A 19,373-nucleotide genomic window follows, 5' to 3' on the forward strand; every position below is an offset into this window, starting at 1 on the left:
ACTGAAATGTGCAGGAGCTCCATCGTGCATGAACCGCATGTTGTGTCGTGCTTGTAAAGGCACATGTTCTAGCAGCACAGGTAGAGTATCCCGTATGAAATCATGATAACGTGCTCCATTGAGCGTAGGTGGAAGAACATGGGGGCGCAATCGAGACATCACCAACAATGCCTGCCCAAACGTTCACAGAAAATCTGTGTTGATGACGTGATTGCACAATTGCGTGCGGACACTCGTCAGCCCACACATGTTGATTGTGAAAATTTACAATTTGATCACTTTGGAATGAAGCCTCATCCGTAAAGACAACATTTGCACTGAAATGAGGATTGACACATTGTTGGATGAACCATTCGCAGAAGTGTACCCGTGGAGGCCAATCAGCTGCTGATAGTGCCTGCACACGCTGTACATGGTACGGAAACAACTGGTTCTCCCGTAGCACTCTCCATACAGTGACGTGGTCAACGTTACCTTGTACAGCAGCAACTTCTCTGACGCTGAAATTAGGGTTATCGTCAACTGCACGAAGAATCGCTTCGTCCATTGCAGGTGTCCTCGACGTTCTGGGTCTTCCCCAGTCGCGAGTCATAGGCTGGAATGTTCCGTGCTCCCTAAGATGCCGATCAATTGCTTCGAACGTCTTCCTGTCGGGACACCTTCGTTCTGGAAATCTGTCTCGATACAAACGTACCGCGCCACGGCTATTGCCCCGTGCTAATCCATACATCAATTGGGATTCTGCCAACTCCGCATTTGTAAACATTGCCCTGACTGGTAAACCAAGTTCGTGATGAACACTAACCTGTTGATGCTACGTATTGATGTGCTTGATGCTAGTACTGTAGAGCAATGAGTCGCATGTCAACACAAGCACCGAAGTCAACATTACCTTCCTTCAACTGGGCCAACTGGCGGTGAATCGAGGATGTACAGAACATACTGACGAAACTAAAATGAGCTCTAACATAGAAATTAAGCGTTTATTTGTGTGTGAGGAATGTTTCCTGAAAGTTTGGGCGTACCTTTTTGCAACACCCTGTATAATACTAGCTATACCCGGCGAACCTCGATCCGCCTCTGAAAATCTTTACATGTTATAGCTGACCCGGCAAACGTTGTTTTGCCGTATAAATTATCTCTAGTCTTTAAGAATAATGTATAAGTGTAACACAATGTATACGTGTAACACAATAGCCGTTGTTGGCGGGAGCTCGTAACACAAACAATAATAATGCCCCCCCCCCCAAACAATAATAATGGCCGAAAAGTGTGTAGGGAGTGAGAAAAGGTTTAAGGGGAAGTCCGGCAGTGTCTTCCACTATTACTTCTAGCGTTTCTACGGTAGATCGTGCGGTTTAGCAATTGCAGCCGATACACAGCTCGTCCGTGAGCATACAAACATGGCGGCAATTTCGTGTCGAAACGTGTTCGCCAGCATTATGAAGAAGGCCAAGCGCACACGCATCGATTTTTATCGTACGTAAAAATATTGTACGATTAAATTCTTTTAGAGGAAACAAAGGAGAGCATAGGAACTTCTTTGTTCCACTTCTTTGTTGATCGTACGATGAAAATACATGCGTGTGCGCTAGGCCTAAATGTCGGTTTGGCGAATGACGTGTGCAACCTAGTTAAACTTCGCGGTCTAGTTACGTCGATTCAGCGAGGGATATTCGAGTTGTTGCTTTTGGTACGTTTTCTTCAATTACCTATCTATCGAATACTGAAAGACTGTCACCGGTAGACACCTACCAGGGATAACTGATCAAGTGATAATTGATCAGTTGTCGAGTGGGGTTGAAAATTATTAAATTACTAAAATCGCTATTAAAAATAGCGGTTGGTGGTAGAAGGGTGAAAATTTAGGGTTGTGTGTATTTTTTAATGCCACATCATAAAAAAATAAAAATAAAAAGTTCTGTCCAAAAAATAAGAAAAATATTTTTGGGGTGGACCACTCTTATCACTTAGGGGTATGAAAAACAGATTACGACCGATTCTCAGACCTACCGAATACACATCTAAAATTTCATCACAATCGATGGAGCCGTTTCGGAGGAGTATGGCAACTAACACTGGCACACGAGAATTTTATATATAACGATAAGGATGACAAGTGTCTGGCGCAGTTGTTAGATAGGTTACTGCTGCTACAATGGCACGTAATCAAGATTTAAGTGAGTTTGAACGTGGTGTTATAGTCGGCGCACGAGCGGTAAAACACTGCATCTCCGAGGTAGCGATTTTCCCTTACGGCCATTTCACGAATGCGCCGTGAATGTCAGGAATCGGCTAGAACATCAAATCTCCGACATCGCTGTGGACGGAAAAAGATCCTTCAAGAATGGGACCAACGACGGTTGAGGAGAATCGTTCAACGTGACAGAAGGGCAACCCTTCCGCAAAATGCTGGGCCATCAACAACTAATAAAGTTAGTACTGGCAGTATTCCCCACTATTGGTGCTGTTCCTGCTGCTGCCACAACAAGAATGATGATAATAATAATAATAATAATAATAATAATAATAATAATAATAATAAACACCAGATATTACAGCAAGCATATTATTAAAGATCCCAATAGCACAACAGATATATGCAGACTTTGCAAACAACAAATAGAAACAGTAGATCACATCACAAGCGGATGTACAATACTAGCAAATACAGAATACACCAGAAGACATGACAATGTAGCAAAAATAATACATCAACTTGCCACACAACATAAACTAATAAAACGACACGTTCCCACATATAAGTATGCACCACAAAATGTACTGGAGAATGATGAATACAAATTATACTGGAACAGAACCATTATAACAGATAAAACAACACCACATAACAAACCTGACATCATACTCACCAATAAACAGAAGAAATTAACACAACTAATCGAAATATCCATACCCAATGCAACAAATATACAAAAGAAAACAGGAGAAAAAAATTGAAAAATACATCCACCTGGCTGAGGAAGTCAAGGACATGTGGCATCAGGATAAAGTTGACATTATACCAATTATACTATCAACTACAGGAGTTGGTTAGTTAGTTAGTTGGTTGGTTGGTTGGTTTGGGGAAGGAGACCAGACAGCGTGGTCATCGGTCTCATCGGATTAGGGAAGGATGGGGAAGGAAGTCGGCCGTGCCCTTTCGGAGGAACCATCCCGGCATTTGCCTGGAGTGATTTAGGGAAATCACGGAAAACCTAAATCAGGATGGCCGGACGCGGGATTGAACCGTCGTCCTTCCGAATGCGAGTCCAGTGTCTAACCACTGCGCCACCTCTCTCGGTAACTACAGGAGTCATACCACACAATATCCACCAGTAAATCAGCGCAATACAGCTACATCCAAACGTATATATACAACTACAGAAATCTGTAATTATTGATACATGTTCAATTGCCCGAAAGTTCCTAAATGCAATGTAACGTATACCGTACAGTTAAAAGGAAGTCACGCTTGATCAAGGTCCGCGTCACATTCCATTTTTAACCAGATATAATGTCTGAGAAAGGAAAGAAATAATAATAATAATCGTGGTGGTGGTGGCGGCTAGAACGAAATATGCTCCTATCATAGCGCAAAAAAGGCGAGTATGTCCTGGGCAGAGTTAGGGAACTAGCTTTTCGACTTATTCGCCAGTTTCAAAGACATTTAAATCAGAACGTCCTGACACATTACGCTTTTTGTACGAGAGTTGGAACTTAGTGGCACAAATTTATTCACAAGCGATACAAAAGAGTTACATGTTTGCACCTGTTACTGTCCTTCAAAGTAGTCACCATTGTTGTTTAGAACCCGTTGCGAGCCATGTGGAAGGCGTAGTATACCGTTAGCAGAGCCTGTTCTGTTGATGGTGCGAATGGAGCGATCTACTGCCTGTCGAATCTCTGGAACAGTTCTGAAGCGAATGCCACGAAGTGGTCCCTTCATCCTCGGAATCAAATCAAAGTCACAAGGACTTAAGTGCGGGGAGTATGGTGGATGGTACAGTACTTCCCAGTCCCATCAACCGAACAGAGCAGCCACAGCTTGCGCTGTATGCGTCCGCGCCTTGTATTGCAAAATGATGGGTGGGTTGGCTTAACAATCCAAAGCAACCTGAAATGGGACACACGTATTGACTCCCTAGCAACTAAGTTGTCAAAAAATATATTTGCAATCAGTAGTATTAGCAAGTTCTGTAGAGACACCGTAGTCCTAAAGACTGCATAGCATGCTCTTTTCTCCTCTCACATGAACTATGGTATTGAAATTTGGGGGGCAACAACCAAAGCTAATCTAGATAAACTACTCATTCTTCAAAAAAGAGGTGTGAGAATAATCTGTGGAGCAAAATATAGGGAATCTTGCCGCAACTTGTTTCCAAAAATAGAGGTGTTAACTGTTATAAACACATTCATTCTGAAAGCCATATTGCTTGTGAAAAGACTGCACCCAAACACTTATTCAGATTTCCACCAGTACAATACTAGAAATGAAGAAAGATTTTACATTGGCAGCCACAGAACAGCACTTTACGAAAAGGGGCCTCAGTACGCAGGTATAAAGTTAGCTAATGCACTGCCTAGTGCAGTCATGGCTCTTCCTACAATTAAACTCAAACATCAGCTTAAGAAATTTTTAGTAAAACACCCTTTCTACACATTAGAAGAATAACATACTTATATGAAGAACAACAAATGCTTTGTGAAATTATGTGAATAGAAATCAGTTAACATCTTATTGTAATTTTATTGTAAATTAATGACGTATTCAGAAGAATGTGTCTTGTGTATTGTACAAATAACTTTAATCATTACTGTTTCATTGTACATGTGCAGTGTACCATTCGATGTTGAATAAAGCTATTATTATTATTATTATTAAAGTGTCGCCGCTTCTTTCGCAAAGCTGGTTGCAGGTGATGCTGCAGAGCCCCAGTATGGTGAAAGTTATGGTGATTCTCGTGTACGACTGTGATGGTGTTATCCTAACGCATTACGTTCCTCCACGGCAGACCGTCAATGCACAGTATTACTGTTCGTTTTTGGAGCATAGTTTCCACTATTTAAGTTCCAACCCTCGTACTTGTTAGCATTACAACCCATGTCATGTAATATAATTGATCGTGTCAAGTAAAGTACACTACTGGAAATTGAAAAAAGAACACATTGACACCGGTGTGTCAGACCCACCATACTTGCTCCGGACACTGCGAGAGGGCTGTACAAGCAATGATCACACGCACGGCACAGCGGACACACCAGGAACCGCGGTGTTGGCCGTCGAATGGCGCTAGCTGCGCAGCATTTGTGCACCGCCGCCGTCAGTGTCAGCCAGTTTGCCGTGGCATACGGAGCTCCATCGCAGTCTTTAACACTGGTAGCATGCCGCGACAGCGTGGATGTGAACCGTATGTGCAGTTGACGGACTTTGAGCGAGGGCGTATAGTGGGCATGCGGGAGGCCGGGTGGACGTACCGCCGAATTGCTCAACACGTGGGGCGTGAGGTCTCCACAGTACATCGATGTTGTCGCCAGTGGTCGGCGGAAGGTGCACGTGCCCGTCGACCTGGGACCGGACCGCAGCGACGCACGGATGCACGCCAAGACCGTAGGATCCTACGCAGTGCCGTAGGGGACCGCACCGCCACTTCCCAGCAAATTAGGGACACTGTTGCTCCTGGGGTATCGCCGAGGACCATTCGCAACCGTCTCCATGAAGCTGGGCTACGGTCCCGCACACCGTTAGGCCGTCTTCCGCTCACGCCCCAACGTCGTGCAGCCCGCCTCCAGTGGTGTCGCGACAGGCGTGAATGGAGGGACGAATGGAGACGTGTCGTCTTCAGCGATGAGAGTCGCTTCTGCCTTGGTGCCAATGATGGTCGTATGCGTGTTTGGCGCCGTGCAGGTGAGCGCCACAATCAAGACTGCATACGACCGAGGCACACAGGGCCAACACCCGGCATCATGGTGTGGGGAGCGATCTCCTACACTGGCCGTACACCACTGGTGATCGTCGAGGGGACACTGAATAGTGCACGGTACATCCAAACCGTCATCGAACCCATCGTTCTACCATTCCTAGACCGGCAAGGGAACTTGCTGTTCCAACAGGACAATGCACGTCCGCATGTATCCCGTGCCACCCAACGTGCTCTAGAAGGTGTAAGTCAACTACCCTGGCCAGCAAGATCTCCGGATCTGTCCCCCATTGAGCGTGTTTGGGACTGGATGAAGCGTCGTCTCACGCGGTCTGCACGTCCAGCACGAACACTGGTCCAACTGAGGCGCCAGGTGGAAACGGCATGGCAAGCCGTTCCACAGGACTACATCCAGCATCTCTACGATCGTCTCCATGGGAGAATAGCAGCCTGCATTGCTGCGAAAGGTGGATATACACTGTACTAGTGCCGACATTGTGCATGCTCTGTTGCCTGTGTCTATGTGCCTGTGGTTCTGTCAGTGTGATCATGTGATGTATCTGACCCCAGGAATGTGTCAATAAAGTTTCCCCTTCCTGGGACAATGAATTCACGGTGTTCTTATTTCAATTTCCAGGAGTGTAACATAAGACATAGTGTCATCACCCCCCTCCCCCCCCCCCCCCCGAACCCACCCACCAGGAACAAATCCACATCAGAAATCTTATCACCCCAGAAAATCATTTTTTCAGCTATTACATGTATGCTCTTCAGCCATATGATATTATACAGTAGACTGTTTACCATGGCTATCGAATCTTCTAGATTTCGGGCATAGGATCATGGACTTTGGCCCATAAATTGCAAAATGCAGGTGTGCCAAGACCTTTCGCTAAGAGAGCACACTGCGCTGGGGAAGTAGGGTCAGTTTGCAAAAAAAGTGCGAGTATGTCAAGATGTTTTGTTTTAAGTATCTTTGAAACTGCCAGATAAATCGAAAAACTAGTTCCCTTTCCTTACATACCTAACTCTGCACATGACAGACTCGTCTTTTGTTGTGCTGTGGTAGGAGCATTTTTCATTCTTGCTCCGAAGTTTTACTCTACCATAATTTTGACATTAGATCGCCATAGCTTGGCAATCTGTGTAGATTTTTGCTAACACAGGCGACAACTGATCAGGTATAGGTTTTATATTGCCTTTCGAACTGTTAATTACGTGTACAGGGTGTTTCAAAAAGGACTCTACGACTTTGAAAATTCATATAAATTAATTCATAGTATTACGGTACACTGATAATTTTTACTTATGGACCGTCTGACAGCAACTGAATAAAACACAATTTTAGTGCCATACGCGTTTCGCCTTTATCAGCACAGGCTCCCTACTACATTTAATAAAGGAAATGATAACATAAAACAAAAAAATTCTTCCCCCGCCACACACACACACACACACACACACACACACACATAAGCAGAGCCAAAAAACATAACACACCATAACACACACACACACACACACACACAACAAAACTATATCACACCAAAAACACACACTCACACACACACACACACACACAGAAACGCTCACACAAATGCATACACGAACAGATCACAGATACTTCAATAATTACACTCTAAAGTTGGCAATAACATTCGATCTTTGGCAAAAACATTTGACAGTCGGCAATAGAAACCAAAACATTGCACCGAAACAAGCGTTGAGTTCATAGTGCTGTGGAATGTGGGAAAAAACAGCAAATTGGCAGTCATAAGAAGAACAACACCAAAAATGCAACGGGAGTGTAATATGTAAGAAATTGTCCACGCAACCTGTAAGTACAGTTCAAAACTTTACTACTTAATAGGAAATACCAACCACCAGAACTGTTTATAACCTATATGCACAGTGACAAAAATGTAAATTAAATAGCTAACATATGTACATATTCCAGGCCACTGATGATGCCTTACAGAAAAAAAAGCTACACGCGTATGGCACTAAAATTGTGTTTTATTCAATTGCTGTCAGTCGGTCCATAAGTAAAAATTATCAATATACCGCAACTGAGGAAGACAGGACTAAAAAAAGTTGAAGATGTTAATTCATAGTACCTACAAAGGTGAATGTAGTGTCAATTTGTAGGGAAATACATCAAGTTCTCTCTCGCGTAGTTCTCTAGTGCCGAAACGCACCGTAAGGAGCGCTAGCGGCAGTAGCGTTAAAGATGGCTGCCTTCACTGGAACTGAGTGTGCTAGCTGGATGTTTTGGTTTGAAGAATCGAAGTCCGCAACAACAGTTCAGAGTATTTTCTGTACCAAGTACGCTAAAGATCCTCATAGTAGGCCTACAACTTACGAGTAGCATAAATGTTTTGTAGAAACAGGATGCTCGGTAAGACATGGGAAATCATCAGGTCGTCCAAGCATGTCTTACTTTTTTCTATGAGAGAACCATCAATGGGATAGTGTGTACCTGGATACGTTACAACAGTTTTTGATACCTCATATCGATGAGGATGACCAAAAACTGAATGTTTACTTTGTGCACCACCCCACTACCTGCCTGACGTCCAGAATTTTCTCGGTGACCGCTTTCCAGGTCAATGGATTGGCCGTGATGTGCCAGTTGAATGGGCCCCACGTTCCCCAGACCTGACACCATTCGATTTTATTTATGGGGATTCATCAAGGATACCCTGTGCTGGCTTCTGTACCTGAACTTACAGCAAGAATTTACGCCGCCACTGAGAAAGTTACACATGCAATGTTACAGCAAGTTTGGGAAGAAATTGACTTCCCATGGGCTGTGTGCAGGATAATCAACGGAAACCACATACAACATCTTTAGTTTAATGTAAAACAAAATTGATGTGTTTCCCTACAAAATAACACTAAATCCAGCTCTATATCTTGTTTCAATAAATTTATATGAATTTTTAAAATTGTGAAGTCCTTTCTGAAACTCCCTGTCTACCTTCTTACAACATTTCAACTGATTCGCACAAGTGGAGCTCCTAAAAAACACACAAAAAGTTTTTTTGGTACATAAAATCCGAATGAAACTAGTTTTGAAAGTAAGTTTAATTTTACCGTAAGAATTCATTTTTTATTTATTTCAATCATTTCAAACCGTTTCCGCACATTCAGTTCACGCAAGAATGATTTCTATGTGCTACATTTATCTCGAATTTAAACCTTTGTATCTCGGCAATGGATAAAGATTATTGAATAAAAAATAAGTTTCGGCCTTATCCATTTATATACCGTACCTTAGCGCAAGATTTTAACAAATTTGTATAAGTTTAATGTAAAGAAGTGGCGCACTTCAGAAATCAGTCCGAATAACTGGTTTTTCGCACATAGGTCTATTTGCACGTCAAATCCGAATGGTCCACATACAAATGGTACAATTAGCTGATCGTTAATTTCAGTCCCCTAACATTTGTTTTCAAAAAGAGTCAATAGATTTGCACAATTTACAAGGGCGCCAGTTCCAGTTCGTTGTTCAAACGTTGGTTAACATAGGGTAACACAGCTACAGTAAGACAGGTGTACAAATGACAATACGGATGGCCGCTGTCTTAGGCTAGACCAAAAAGCTTTTTACTGCATGTTTTTAGCTCCGATAGGAACTGAGCATCAAGACCCCACTCCCCTCTCCTAACCTAGATTCTGCACGTGGCCTTCCCAAACATGCACTACTGACCATTAAGATTGCTACGCCACGAAGATGACGTGCTACAGACGCGAAATGTAACCGACAGGAAGAAGATGCTATGATATGCAAATAATTAGCTTTTCAGAGCATTCACACAAGGTTGGCGCCGATGGCGACACCTGCAACGTGCTGACATGAGGAAAGTTTCCAACCGATTTCGCATACACAAACAGCAGATGACCGGCGTTGCCTGGTGAAACGTTGTTGTGATGTCTCGTGTGAGGAGGAGAAATACGTAACATCACGTTTCCGACTTTGATAAAGGTCGGATTGTAGCCTATCGCGATTGCGGTTTATCACATCGCGACATTGCTGCTCGCGTTGTTCGAGATCCAATGACTGTTAGCAGAATATGGAATCGGTGGGTTCAGGAGGGTGATACGGAACGCTGTGCTGGATCCCAACGGCCTCGCATCACTAGCAGTCGAGATGACAGGCATCTTATCCACATGGCTGTAACGGATCATGCAGCCACGTCTCGATCCCTGAGTAACCAGATGGAGACGTTTTCAAGACAACAACCATCTGCACGAACAGTTCGACGACGTTTGCAGCAGCATGGACTATCAGCTCGGAGACCACGGCTGCGGTTACCCTTGGCGCTGCATCACAACCAGGAGCGCCTGCGATGGTGTGCTCAATGATGAACCTGGGTGCACGAATGGCAAAATGTCATTTTTTAGGATGAATTCAGATTCTGTTTACAGCATCACGATGGTCGCATCCGTGTTTGGCGACATCGCAGTGAACGCACTTTGGAAGCGTGTATTCGTCATCGCCATATTGGCGTATCACCCGGCGTGATGGTATGGGGTGCCATTGGTTACACGTCTCGGTCACCTCTTGTTCCCACTGACGGCACTTTGAACAGTGGACGTTACATTTCAGATGTGTTACTACCGAGACTCTACCCTTCATTCGATCCCTGCGAAACCCTACATTTCAGCAAGATAATGCACGACCGCATGTTGCAGGTCCTGTACGGGACTTTATGGATACGGAAAATGTTAGACGGCTGGCCTGGCCAGCACATTCTCCAAATCTCTGACCAACTGAAAATGTCTGGTTAACGGTGGCCGAGCAACTGGCTCGTCACAATACGACAGTCACTACTGTTGATGAACTGTGGTATCGTGTTGAAGCTGCATGGGCAGCTGTACCTATAGACGCCATCCAAACTCTGTTTGACTCAATGCCCAGGCGTATCAAGGCCGTTATTACGCCCAGAGGTGGTTTTGTGGGTACTGATTTCTCAGGATCTATGCACCCAAATTGCGTGAAAATGAAATCACACGTCAGTTCTAGTATAATATATTTGTCCAATGAATACCCGTTTATCATCTGCATTTCTTCTTGGTGTAGCAATTTTAATGGCCAGTAGTGTATTTGAATAATCACAATAACGATAGTGGCAGATATAAAAAGAATTTATAGGAGCACAAAACAGATAGTTTCCGATGTAACAAGATGGAGGGAAAGGGAAGTTAAGCAGACTGCACCAGCTAAGAGTACCGGGAAAGGGGGAAGGATCTACAAGGGTAACGAGTGCATACAGAGACAATGGTAATCATCATTGCTTTAGTACGTACATCGTTTAGTAGATACGTCGGCTTCTGCAGCTGGAGACGATGTTCAGTTGTCTATTATGAAGGGCTTATTTCAATAGTGTTAAAAGTCCATTACCTTCATTTTTATGCTTATAATGCTTCTGAAATCCAAACAAACAGAAAGAAAAGTTCATCTCTAGCAAAAAGCCACATACTTTAATATTTCTGGTATCTCAACTGCAGATTTTTCAGCTCTCATTTAACTTTAGGACTCTGTATCTCAAAATGAACAAAAATGGACTTGTACCACTATTGAATGAAGCCCTTCTTATTATAATGTATGGAGGTTATTCAAGAGGCGGGTTCCTGCTATTGAGAGGGATTTAGAGAAAGTGGCTAACGATGCCGAGGGACAAGAAGGATTTTTCTCTGATGGGAATGGGTCTTTCTGTCATCTTGCTCAGACAAGAGCGTTAAGGCCTAAGAGAGACATGGGGAACAGTGTGTGCTCATAAGACAAAATTACAAAAGCCAGGGGGTACAGAAATCTCTACACTTGTCTGCAAGCAGACGATAGTTGTGCATATGGCGGTGAAATGATCGGAGTCAAACATCGCAGACATAACGAATAGAGGCATTCATAACCAGTTTCGTCGGCTGTGGGCTTTGTTGAGAAATACGAGGGTCGTTCAGTAAGTAATAGCTCACTTTTTTTTTAAAAAAAAAAAGGCCATTAATATACACAGACAAACGTCCTTGTTGATGCTTCACATTCGATGTTTGTTCTGTGTGACGGTGAAGTTTCGAACCGTTCTGGCAGATGGCAGAGCTGTAGTACAGCGTCAAAATGGCGCCCACATACGACTCACGTTACAAGCAGCATACCGTTATTGAATTCTCGTCTGCAGAAAAAGAAACCGTGGTGAACATCCATAAACGTTTGTGTGCAGTGTATGGCGATGTTGCAGTTGATAGGAGTACAGTAATGGGTAATGAAAGTTACAGCCTCAGGAAATGCAGAAACAGAGCTCCACGATCTGCCACGCTGTGGACGTCCTGTCACAGCCACTGCTCCAGACGTGCTGAATCGTGCGGATGCCGTTATTCGTGCAGACCGGCGCATCACCACTCGACAATTGGATCTACAGTTGTCGGTCAGCATTGGAAGTGCGTCTGCAATGATAGAGACTCTCGGATATTCAAAGAGGTGCTTACAGTGCGTTCCACGAATGCTCACAGCAGACGATAAGATTCAAAGAAAGGTCATTTCATGTGAATTGTTGGAGCGTTTTGATACCGATGGAGAGGCCTTTCTGTCACGGATCGTTACAGGGTACGAAGGCTGGGTGCAGCACTTTACGCCGGAAACAAAAAGGCAGTCCATGGAGAGGCAACATCCTCATTCACCACAAGAGACGAAAGTCGAGATAACCCCCTCAGCTGGAAATGTCACGGTGACAGTCTTCTGTGATTGTGATGGAGTCATTCTCGCGGGTGTGATGCGAAGATGGTCACTCATCAGTTCAGAGGCATACGTGAAAACTCTGAATAAAATCAAGAACCTTTTCCGACGTGTTCAATTGGACAATAATCCAATAGAAATCTTGCTCCAACACGATGATGCACGCCCACAGGCATGTCTGAGAACCCGTGAACACATCGCGAAATTGGGTTGGACATCACTGCCTCATCCACCCTACAGTCCAGACCTGGCACCCTCGGACTTCCATCTCTTTGGACTGCTTAAAGATTCTCTACGGGGAACACACTCTGAAGGTGACGAGAGCGTCAGTCGTGCGGTGAAAACATGGCTACACCTGTAGGACGAGCTTTCACCAGAAAGGAATACATGCTCTTCCACAACGTTGGCGTATGGCCACAGAACGTGATGGAATGTAGAAAAATAGATCATGGACAAGACATGTTGACGTATATTGTCACGAAATTCTGACTCTTAGCAATAAACATGTTCTGAGAAAAAAAATTGGGGCATTACTTATTCAACGACCCTCGTACCTTGCAGGAAAACCTCACTGTAATGATTAATTCGAAGTGGAAGTGTTTGTACAAGTTTCTTTTTGAGGTCTAGAGAGAACAGCTTTTTATACTTTTCACAGCATGGTGAGATGCTGATGCCTCTTGCGCACTGCAGTTACGTGCTCATTCCAGTTTAGATTTTCATCTAATATTACTCAAAGAGTCTTTACTGAGGTAGGGAAGTTGATATTTGTCCCATTTAGGATTAAAGATGATAAAGGGTTTCCAATGTTCGGACTATGAGACTAGAATGACCAATCAGTACCACTTTGGTTTTGGATGTACTGAGTTTTAGCACTACCTGTATATCCCGTGCCTATTTTGATAGTGCACACAGGTCGGAATTGGGGTTCTCGATAGTTGTCCTTAGGTTTATTGGTTTTGCACTAAGATACAACTGGAGGTCATCAACATACATTTATTTGCAGTAGGACAATAGTGAAGACATCTCATTATCATAGATTGAAAAGAGTGTAGGTCCTAATACCGTACCCTGGGGGACATGTGATACTACCTGCCTCTATTGTGACTTTACAGTGCAAGGCATGGCTTACTGCTGGTGAGTCGTCAGATATGAGCGAAACCATTGCACTGCACTTTGCAAGAACTAGAGGCTGCTATGTAAATGTCGAAGTTGTGAGTGTCGGAACCTTTGCTGACTCTAAGTAGCACATGACAGTCACCTCTTCTGCATTTATGGCAAACTTCAGGTCATTTTTATTAAGGCAGAATACTCTACTGGTGCTCATCTTTCAAGAACAAAGAGGGGGCAACAGGAATTGGAGACCACCAGCGAAGTGCTCAGATTAAAAAAGATGTGAGAAAAGGATGCAACCTTTCTCCACTACTGATCACTATGTGCATTAAAGAAACAACTTTGAAATAATATAAGTATTCTGCAGTGTTAAAATTCGAAGTGAAAGGATATCATTGATAGCAGTAGCTGCTGATAATGCTAACAACAGTGAAAATTCGGAGAAGTTATAGGACATGTCGAATTGAATGAGTAATCTAATAAGCACAGAAAATAGACTGAGAGTGAACCACAGAAAAACTGACTACGTACCAGATTAAGGGTGCGATTCTACCTCCCACGAACTATAAGAAAAGTCAACGCTTCCAAAAACATTGAGCAACACGGTTTTGCTACAGTAAACTCACACAAAAGTTAAATTTTAAAAAAATTGCTGTAAAACCTTCTAAAAAATTGTAGAGTTCGCTTGTAGCTATGAATCCTCATTTACTGTGGAGTCAAGATACAGCCGGTTTCGCGATAATGAATCGCATGTGAGCCGGCCTCGGTGGCCGTGCGGTTCTAGGCGCTCCAGTCCGGAGCCGCGCTGCTGCTACGGTCGCAGGTTCGGTTGGTTGGTTTTGGGGAAGGAGACCAGACAGCGAGGTCATCGGTCTCATCGGATTAGGGAAGGATGGGGAAGGAAGTCGGCCGTGCCCTTTGAGAGGAACCATCCCGGCATTTGCCTGGAGCGATTTAGGGAAATCACGGAAAACCTAAATCAGGATGGCCGGACGCGGGATTGAACCGTCGTCCTCCCGAATGCGAGTCCAGTGTCTAACCACTGCGCCACCTCGCTCGGTTCGCAGGTTCGAATCCTGCCTCGGGCATGGGTGTGTGTGATGTCCTTCGGTTAGTTAGGTTTAAGTAGTTCTAAGTTCTAGGGGACTGATGACCACAGCAGTTGAGTCCCATAGTGCTCAGAGCCATTTGAATCTCATGTGCAGGTTAATCTACAACAGCATACGTACGAATTGGAGTCCATTAAGTGCACAAACTAATAGTGCCTACTATCGAGGAGGTAGAAAAGTACTCACTTGGCTGGATTATTTCAAGCCATTAAAGCAATACAATCTCCCAACGCTCTACAGGGGTGGTCCATTGATCGTGACTGGGCCAAATATCTCACGAAATAAGCGTCAAACGAAAAAACTACAAAGAACGAAACTTCTCTAGCTTGAAGGGGGAAACCAGATGGCGCTATGGTTGGACCGCTAGATGGCGCTGCCATAGGTCAAACGGATATCAACTGCCTTTTTTTAAATAGGAACCCCCATTTTTATTGCATATTCATGTAGTACGTAAAGAAACATGAATGTTTTAGTTGGACCACTTTTTTCGCTTTATAATAGATGGCGCTGTAATAGTCACAAACATATGACTCACAATTTTAGACGAACATTTGGTAACAGGTAGGTTTTTCAAATTAAAATACAGAAGGTAGGTACGTTTGGACATTTTATTTCGGTTGTTCCAATATGATACATGTACCTTTGTGAACTTATCATTTCTGAGAACGCATGCTGTTACAGCATGATTACCTGCAAATACCACATTAATGCAAAAAATGCTCAAAATGTGCAATGTAGTCTGCTTGAAACTGGAATAGGCAAGGGTGGCTGAATAAAAATTGTATATGATGATCATGATGATGATGATTAAAAAGTCACAGATAGCTGGTCTATTAGATGAAGCCCATGTTCTAGAGCAAGGTGTTCATCACCTGACTGCTCAAAACCTGTTGAGTACCTGGTGGTGCCGGCGTGCTGGTAGCTGCTGAGGTAGAAGCCCTTCATGTCGGTGGGCAGCTCCCCAGAGAAGGTGAGTGTGAGCAGCAGGAAGGTCCCTGCTTCCAGAGGCTCCTCCAGGTCCACCTGCAGGAACTCCCGATCTGCGTCTATGACCTCAGGCTGGGACACAGTCAGAGCACCCTCGTTCCACAGGGCCGTGGCGCCACTCACTGTCAGGTCTGGCCCGGCATGCAGCACGATCGCAGTTGACGAATTGTCCACCACCTGGCACAGACCACAAACACAGTGAGTAGTGGTTTGGGCTAGAGACACAGTGGATTGAAGAAGAGCCTTCAGAGCAGCACGGCACATCAACAACAGTTGCCATGTCCTAGTGACAAACACCAGCTGTTCAAAATGGCTCTGAGCACTATGGGACTCAACTGCTGTGGTCATCAGTCCCCTAGAACTTAGAACTACTTAAGGGGCTCCGGAAAGGCTCAAAATCATGAAAAGTTCAATTTTTACTTTTTTGCGTTTTCTGAATCTGCAGACTATTACCTTTTAATAGATATATAATTTATTCAATTCCGAAGACTACAACCATTTTTAAATTTTTTTTGAAATGTGTTTTACATGGGCGTGACCAACTGTGGCGCTGTTAAACTGCTGTCAAATGGTGTTATTATTAACGTCCGTGATCATCAGGTACATTTTAGTGATGTGAGATAAAGTATGTGTTGTGGCTAACCTGTGATGGTTCAATATATATCTCTGGTGTGATTGTCGATTGTTTCATGTTTATTTACTCTGTCGTTATCTCGAAAATATTCGTAATTAATTCTGTTTCTTGAGTCTGTTTTGTTGAAGTATAATAATGAGTAAAAGTAAAGTTATTAGAAATCCTCTGAAGGCTTTTAAGAAAAGGAGAAATCTTGGAAAGCCAAGGTATTTAGAAATATGGGAATGAAGATAGGTTCTAACATGGTACGAGCGATGCTTGCTTTAGACAAGGAACGCCTTCGGGCTGCAGACAGGGCTGTAAAGAGTCTAGAAATACAAGCAAGAGTAAACAGGAGGAGGAACAAGAGGAAGCTGGAGGAGGAGTTTGCAGAGGATGAAGATAATCCATCCTATGGACCTGGAATGCACTAAAAAGTTAATCCAATCTTTGTCGCTCGATTCCCAAAACTTTTATTTTCTCATACTAATTACATGTTTTCTTAGGATCTTCCAAACATATTTGTTTCAAACTTTCAGTAAATGTTACACAGTACCTTCTGCATAATTTAACAGAGCCTTTTTCCAAAAAACTGTATATTTTTGAATATATAAATAAAAAATTGCAAAAAAGTTGTGAATTTTCATTACAATTGAAAAAAAATGATCTTTAATAACTGAACTAAAATTTTGTAAAATCCCTGTGTTAAGTTGTAGCCCATATTCCAACAAATAATCTGTAAAAAGTTCAACTTCCTACCTCAAATACTTTGTGAGGAAAGATGTAATTTATAAGCGTTATTTTAACATTGCAAGTATAGGGCGTTCCAGAGCCCTTTAAACCTAACTAACCTAAGGACATCACATACACCAATGCCCAAGGCAGGATTCGAACCTGCGACCGTAGCAACAGCGCGGCTCCGGACTGGAGCGCCTAGAACCGCACGGCCACCGCGGCCGGCAAACACCAGCTGTCTCATTTTCAGTATCATACAGGTGGGCTGACAGAAATGAGGAAACACCATTAACACAACACTTTACAACGTGTATTGGGGTGTAGGAAAACTGTTTGCATTCAAATTTGCTTTCAGTCATGTCCAACCGGATAAATAAAGGTCCTATATGGTTTTCAAGGGGTTCTTATCCCATTCTTCACGCAAAAGATTGACAAATGCAGGTAATGATGATGCAGATGGGTAGTGCTCTCACACCTGTCACTTCAAAGACCACAGAGGCTGAATGATATTGAGATCTGGTGGCCACAGCAGACGCGACAGTTCAACCACACGCTCACAAAACCAGTCCCAGATGATGTGAGCTGTGTGTACAGGGCCTTATCTTCTTGGAAGACAGAGTCTGTACCATGCGATGGTCACATCCTTAGTAGTAATGCAGACTTGCAGAACACCCATGGCTCTCATAGAACACCACGTGTAGCTGCAGCACAGTTTAAGACAGGGAAGTTAGATTTGGTGCAGTATTTCGGAGCGCACAAGTTACAGCCGGGTGTGGGTTGGATTGCAGTAAGTTACACTGACCAGCGGTTGTGAAGTGGAATGGAGGCCACAGCGGCCATCGAACCGCAGAAAAGCGTAAACACAGCGGTTCGCATGTCGCCCACTAGCGCAACCGTGGTATGGGGCGAACGGGACTCGGAGCGATGCGTTAGGCCGGTATTACACTGTCAAATTTCTTTGTCCAATATCTTTGTCCAATATCTTTGTCAAAGATATTTGATAGATTAATAGGGACTTTGTCAAATGTCGTCCAATATTTGATCAAATCTAGGGCCTCGCTGTATATTTGATCAAAGAAACCGCTTGTCTTCTGTTCACTGCAGTGTGACATGTTACCACATGGAGCGCTAGCATCGCTGCAGCGTTCTGTCGTCTGTAGTGTTTTTATAAACATTGCCGGTAAATACAACTGGTGTGTGCCGACAACTACAAAATTAATAAAGATGTCTGAAGCTGATGAGACTCTTTACAACGTGAGGCACCCTGAATACAAAAATAGATTAAGAAGATTGGAGACCTGACCTGACCTGACCTAACCTAACCTAACCTAACATAACATAACCCTCTCCTGTAGCAAGGAATCGGAGTGTTACAGTGATCCTGTCTTCTGAAGATGTAGCAGTTCTTAAGTGAATATTGTGCTTTGTGATATGAGGATACACTTCATTGAGCACATACAGAAATGTATGCTCATCCATTCTTAAGTAATTGATGTACGACTTGACGTCTTTCACTGTAAGCTCACGTAACAAGTTTTGTTGAATGCTTTTATCGTGTCGTCATAAAACCCACGGCTTCACCCAGATTAGATTAGTTTTTCGTTCCATAGATCCGCACTGAGGAGATCCTCGTGGATGTGGAACATTTCGATTTTTTTAAAGCTGAAATAACAATAGTAATAGTATGAATAAATACAATACACCATTTGTTTCTATTGACAAATTTCATTAAGAAGTAAATATACTGAGAGGCAGTAGTTAGTATATCCAGTTCTTTGAAGAGGTTTCTGTAGGACGTCCGTGAATTTACTCCACAAATAATACGTATTACACGCTTTTGGACTCTGAAAACTTTTGTTTGACTTCAAGATTTACCCCAAAATATTATCCCATATGACATTATGGAATGAAAGTAGGCAAAGTATGCAAGCTTTTCCATTTTTATGTTGCCTATGTCTGCTAACACTCGAATTGCAAATACAGATTTGTTAAGGCCGTTCTGCAGTTCTGTGGTGTACTCCTACCAACTGAATTTATTATCAAGTTGCAATCCCAGGACTTTTAAGACTGTCAACCTCGTATGTATGGTTCCATTTTTCCCCCACTTCTTTTCCGCATGTGCACACAATGCAATTGGGGTACGTACAACTGCTGCGGTTAATAAC

General features: G+C 43.3%; 1 protein-coding gene across 1 annotated transcript in view; it reads right to left on the minus strand.

The window, feature by feature from the left end:
• LOC126215319 (aminopeptidase N-like) overlaps nt 1-19,373 on the minus strand; it is a 287,758-nt gene that overhangs the window by 198,990 nt on the left and 69,395 nt on the right. The window contains exon 3 of the mRNA XM_049942000.1: nt 15,772-16,037. Coding sequence (XP_049797957.1) covers nt 15,772-16,037 — 266 coding nt within the window. The remainder of the gene's footprint in view (nt 1-15,771; nt 16,038-19,373) is intronic.

Source organism: Schistocerca nitens, chromosome 12 (genome assembly GCF_023898315.1).
Source record: "Schistocerca nitens isolate TAMUIC-IGC-003100 chromosome 12, iqSchNite1.1, whole genome shotgun sequence".
Lineage (NCBI taxonomy): Eukaryota > Metazoa > Arthropoda > Insecta > Orthoptera > Acrididae > Schistocerca > Schistocerca nitens.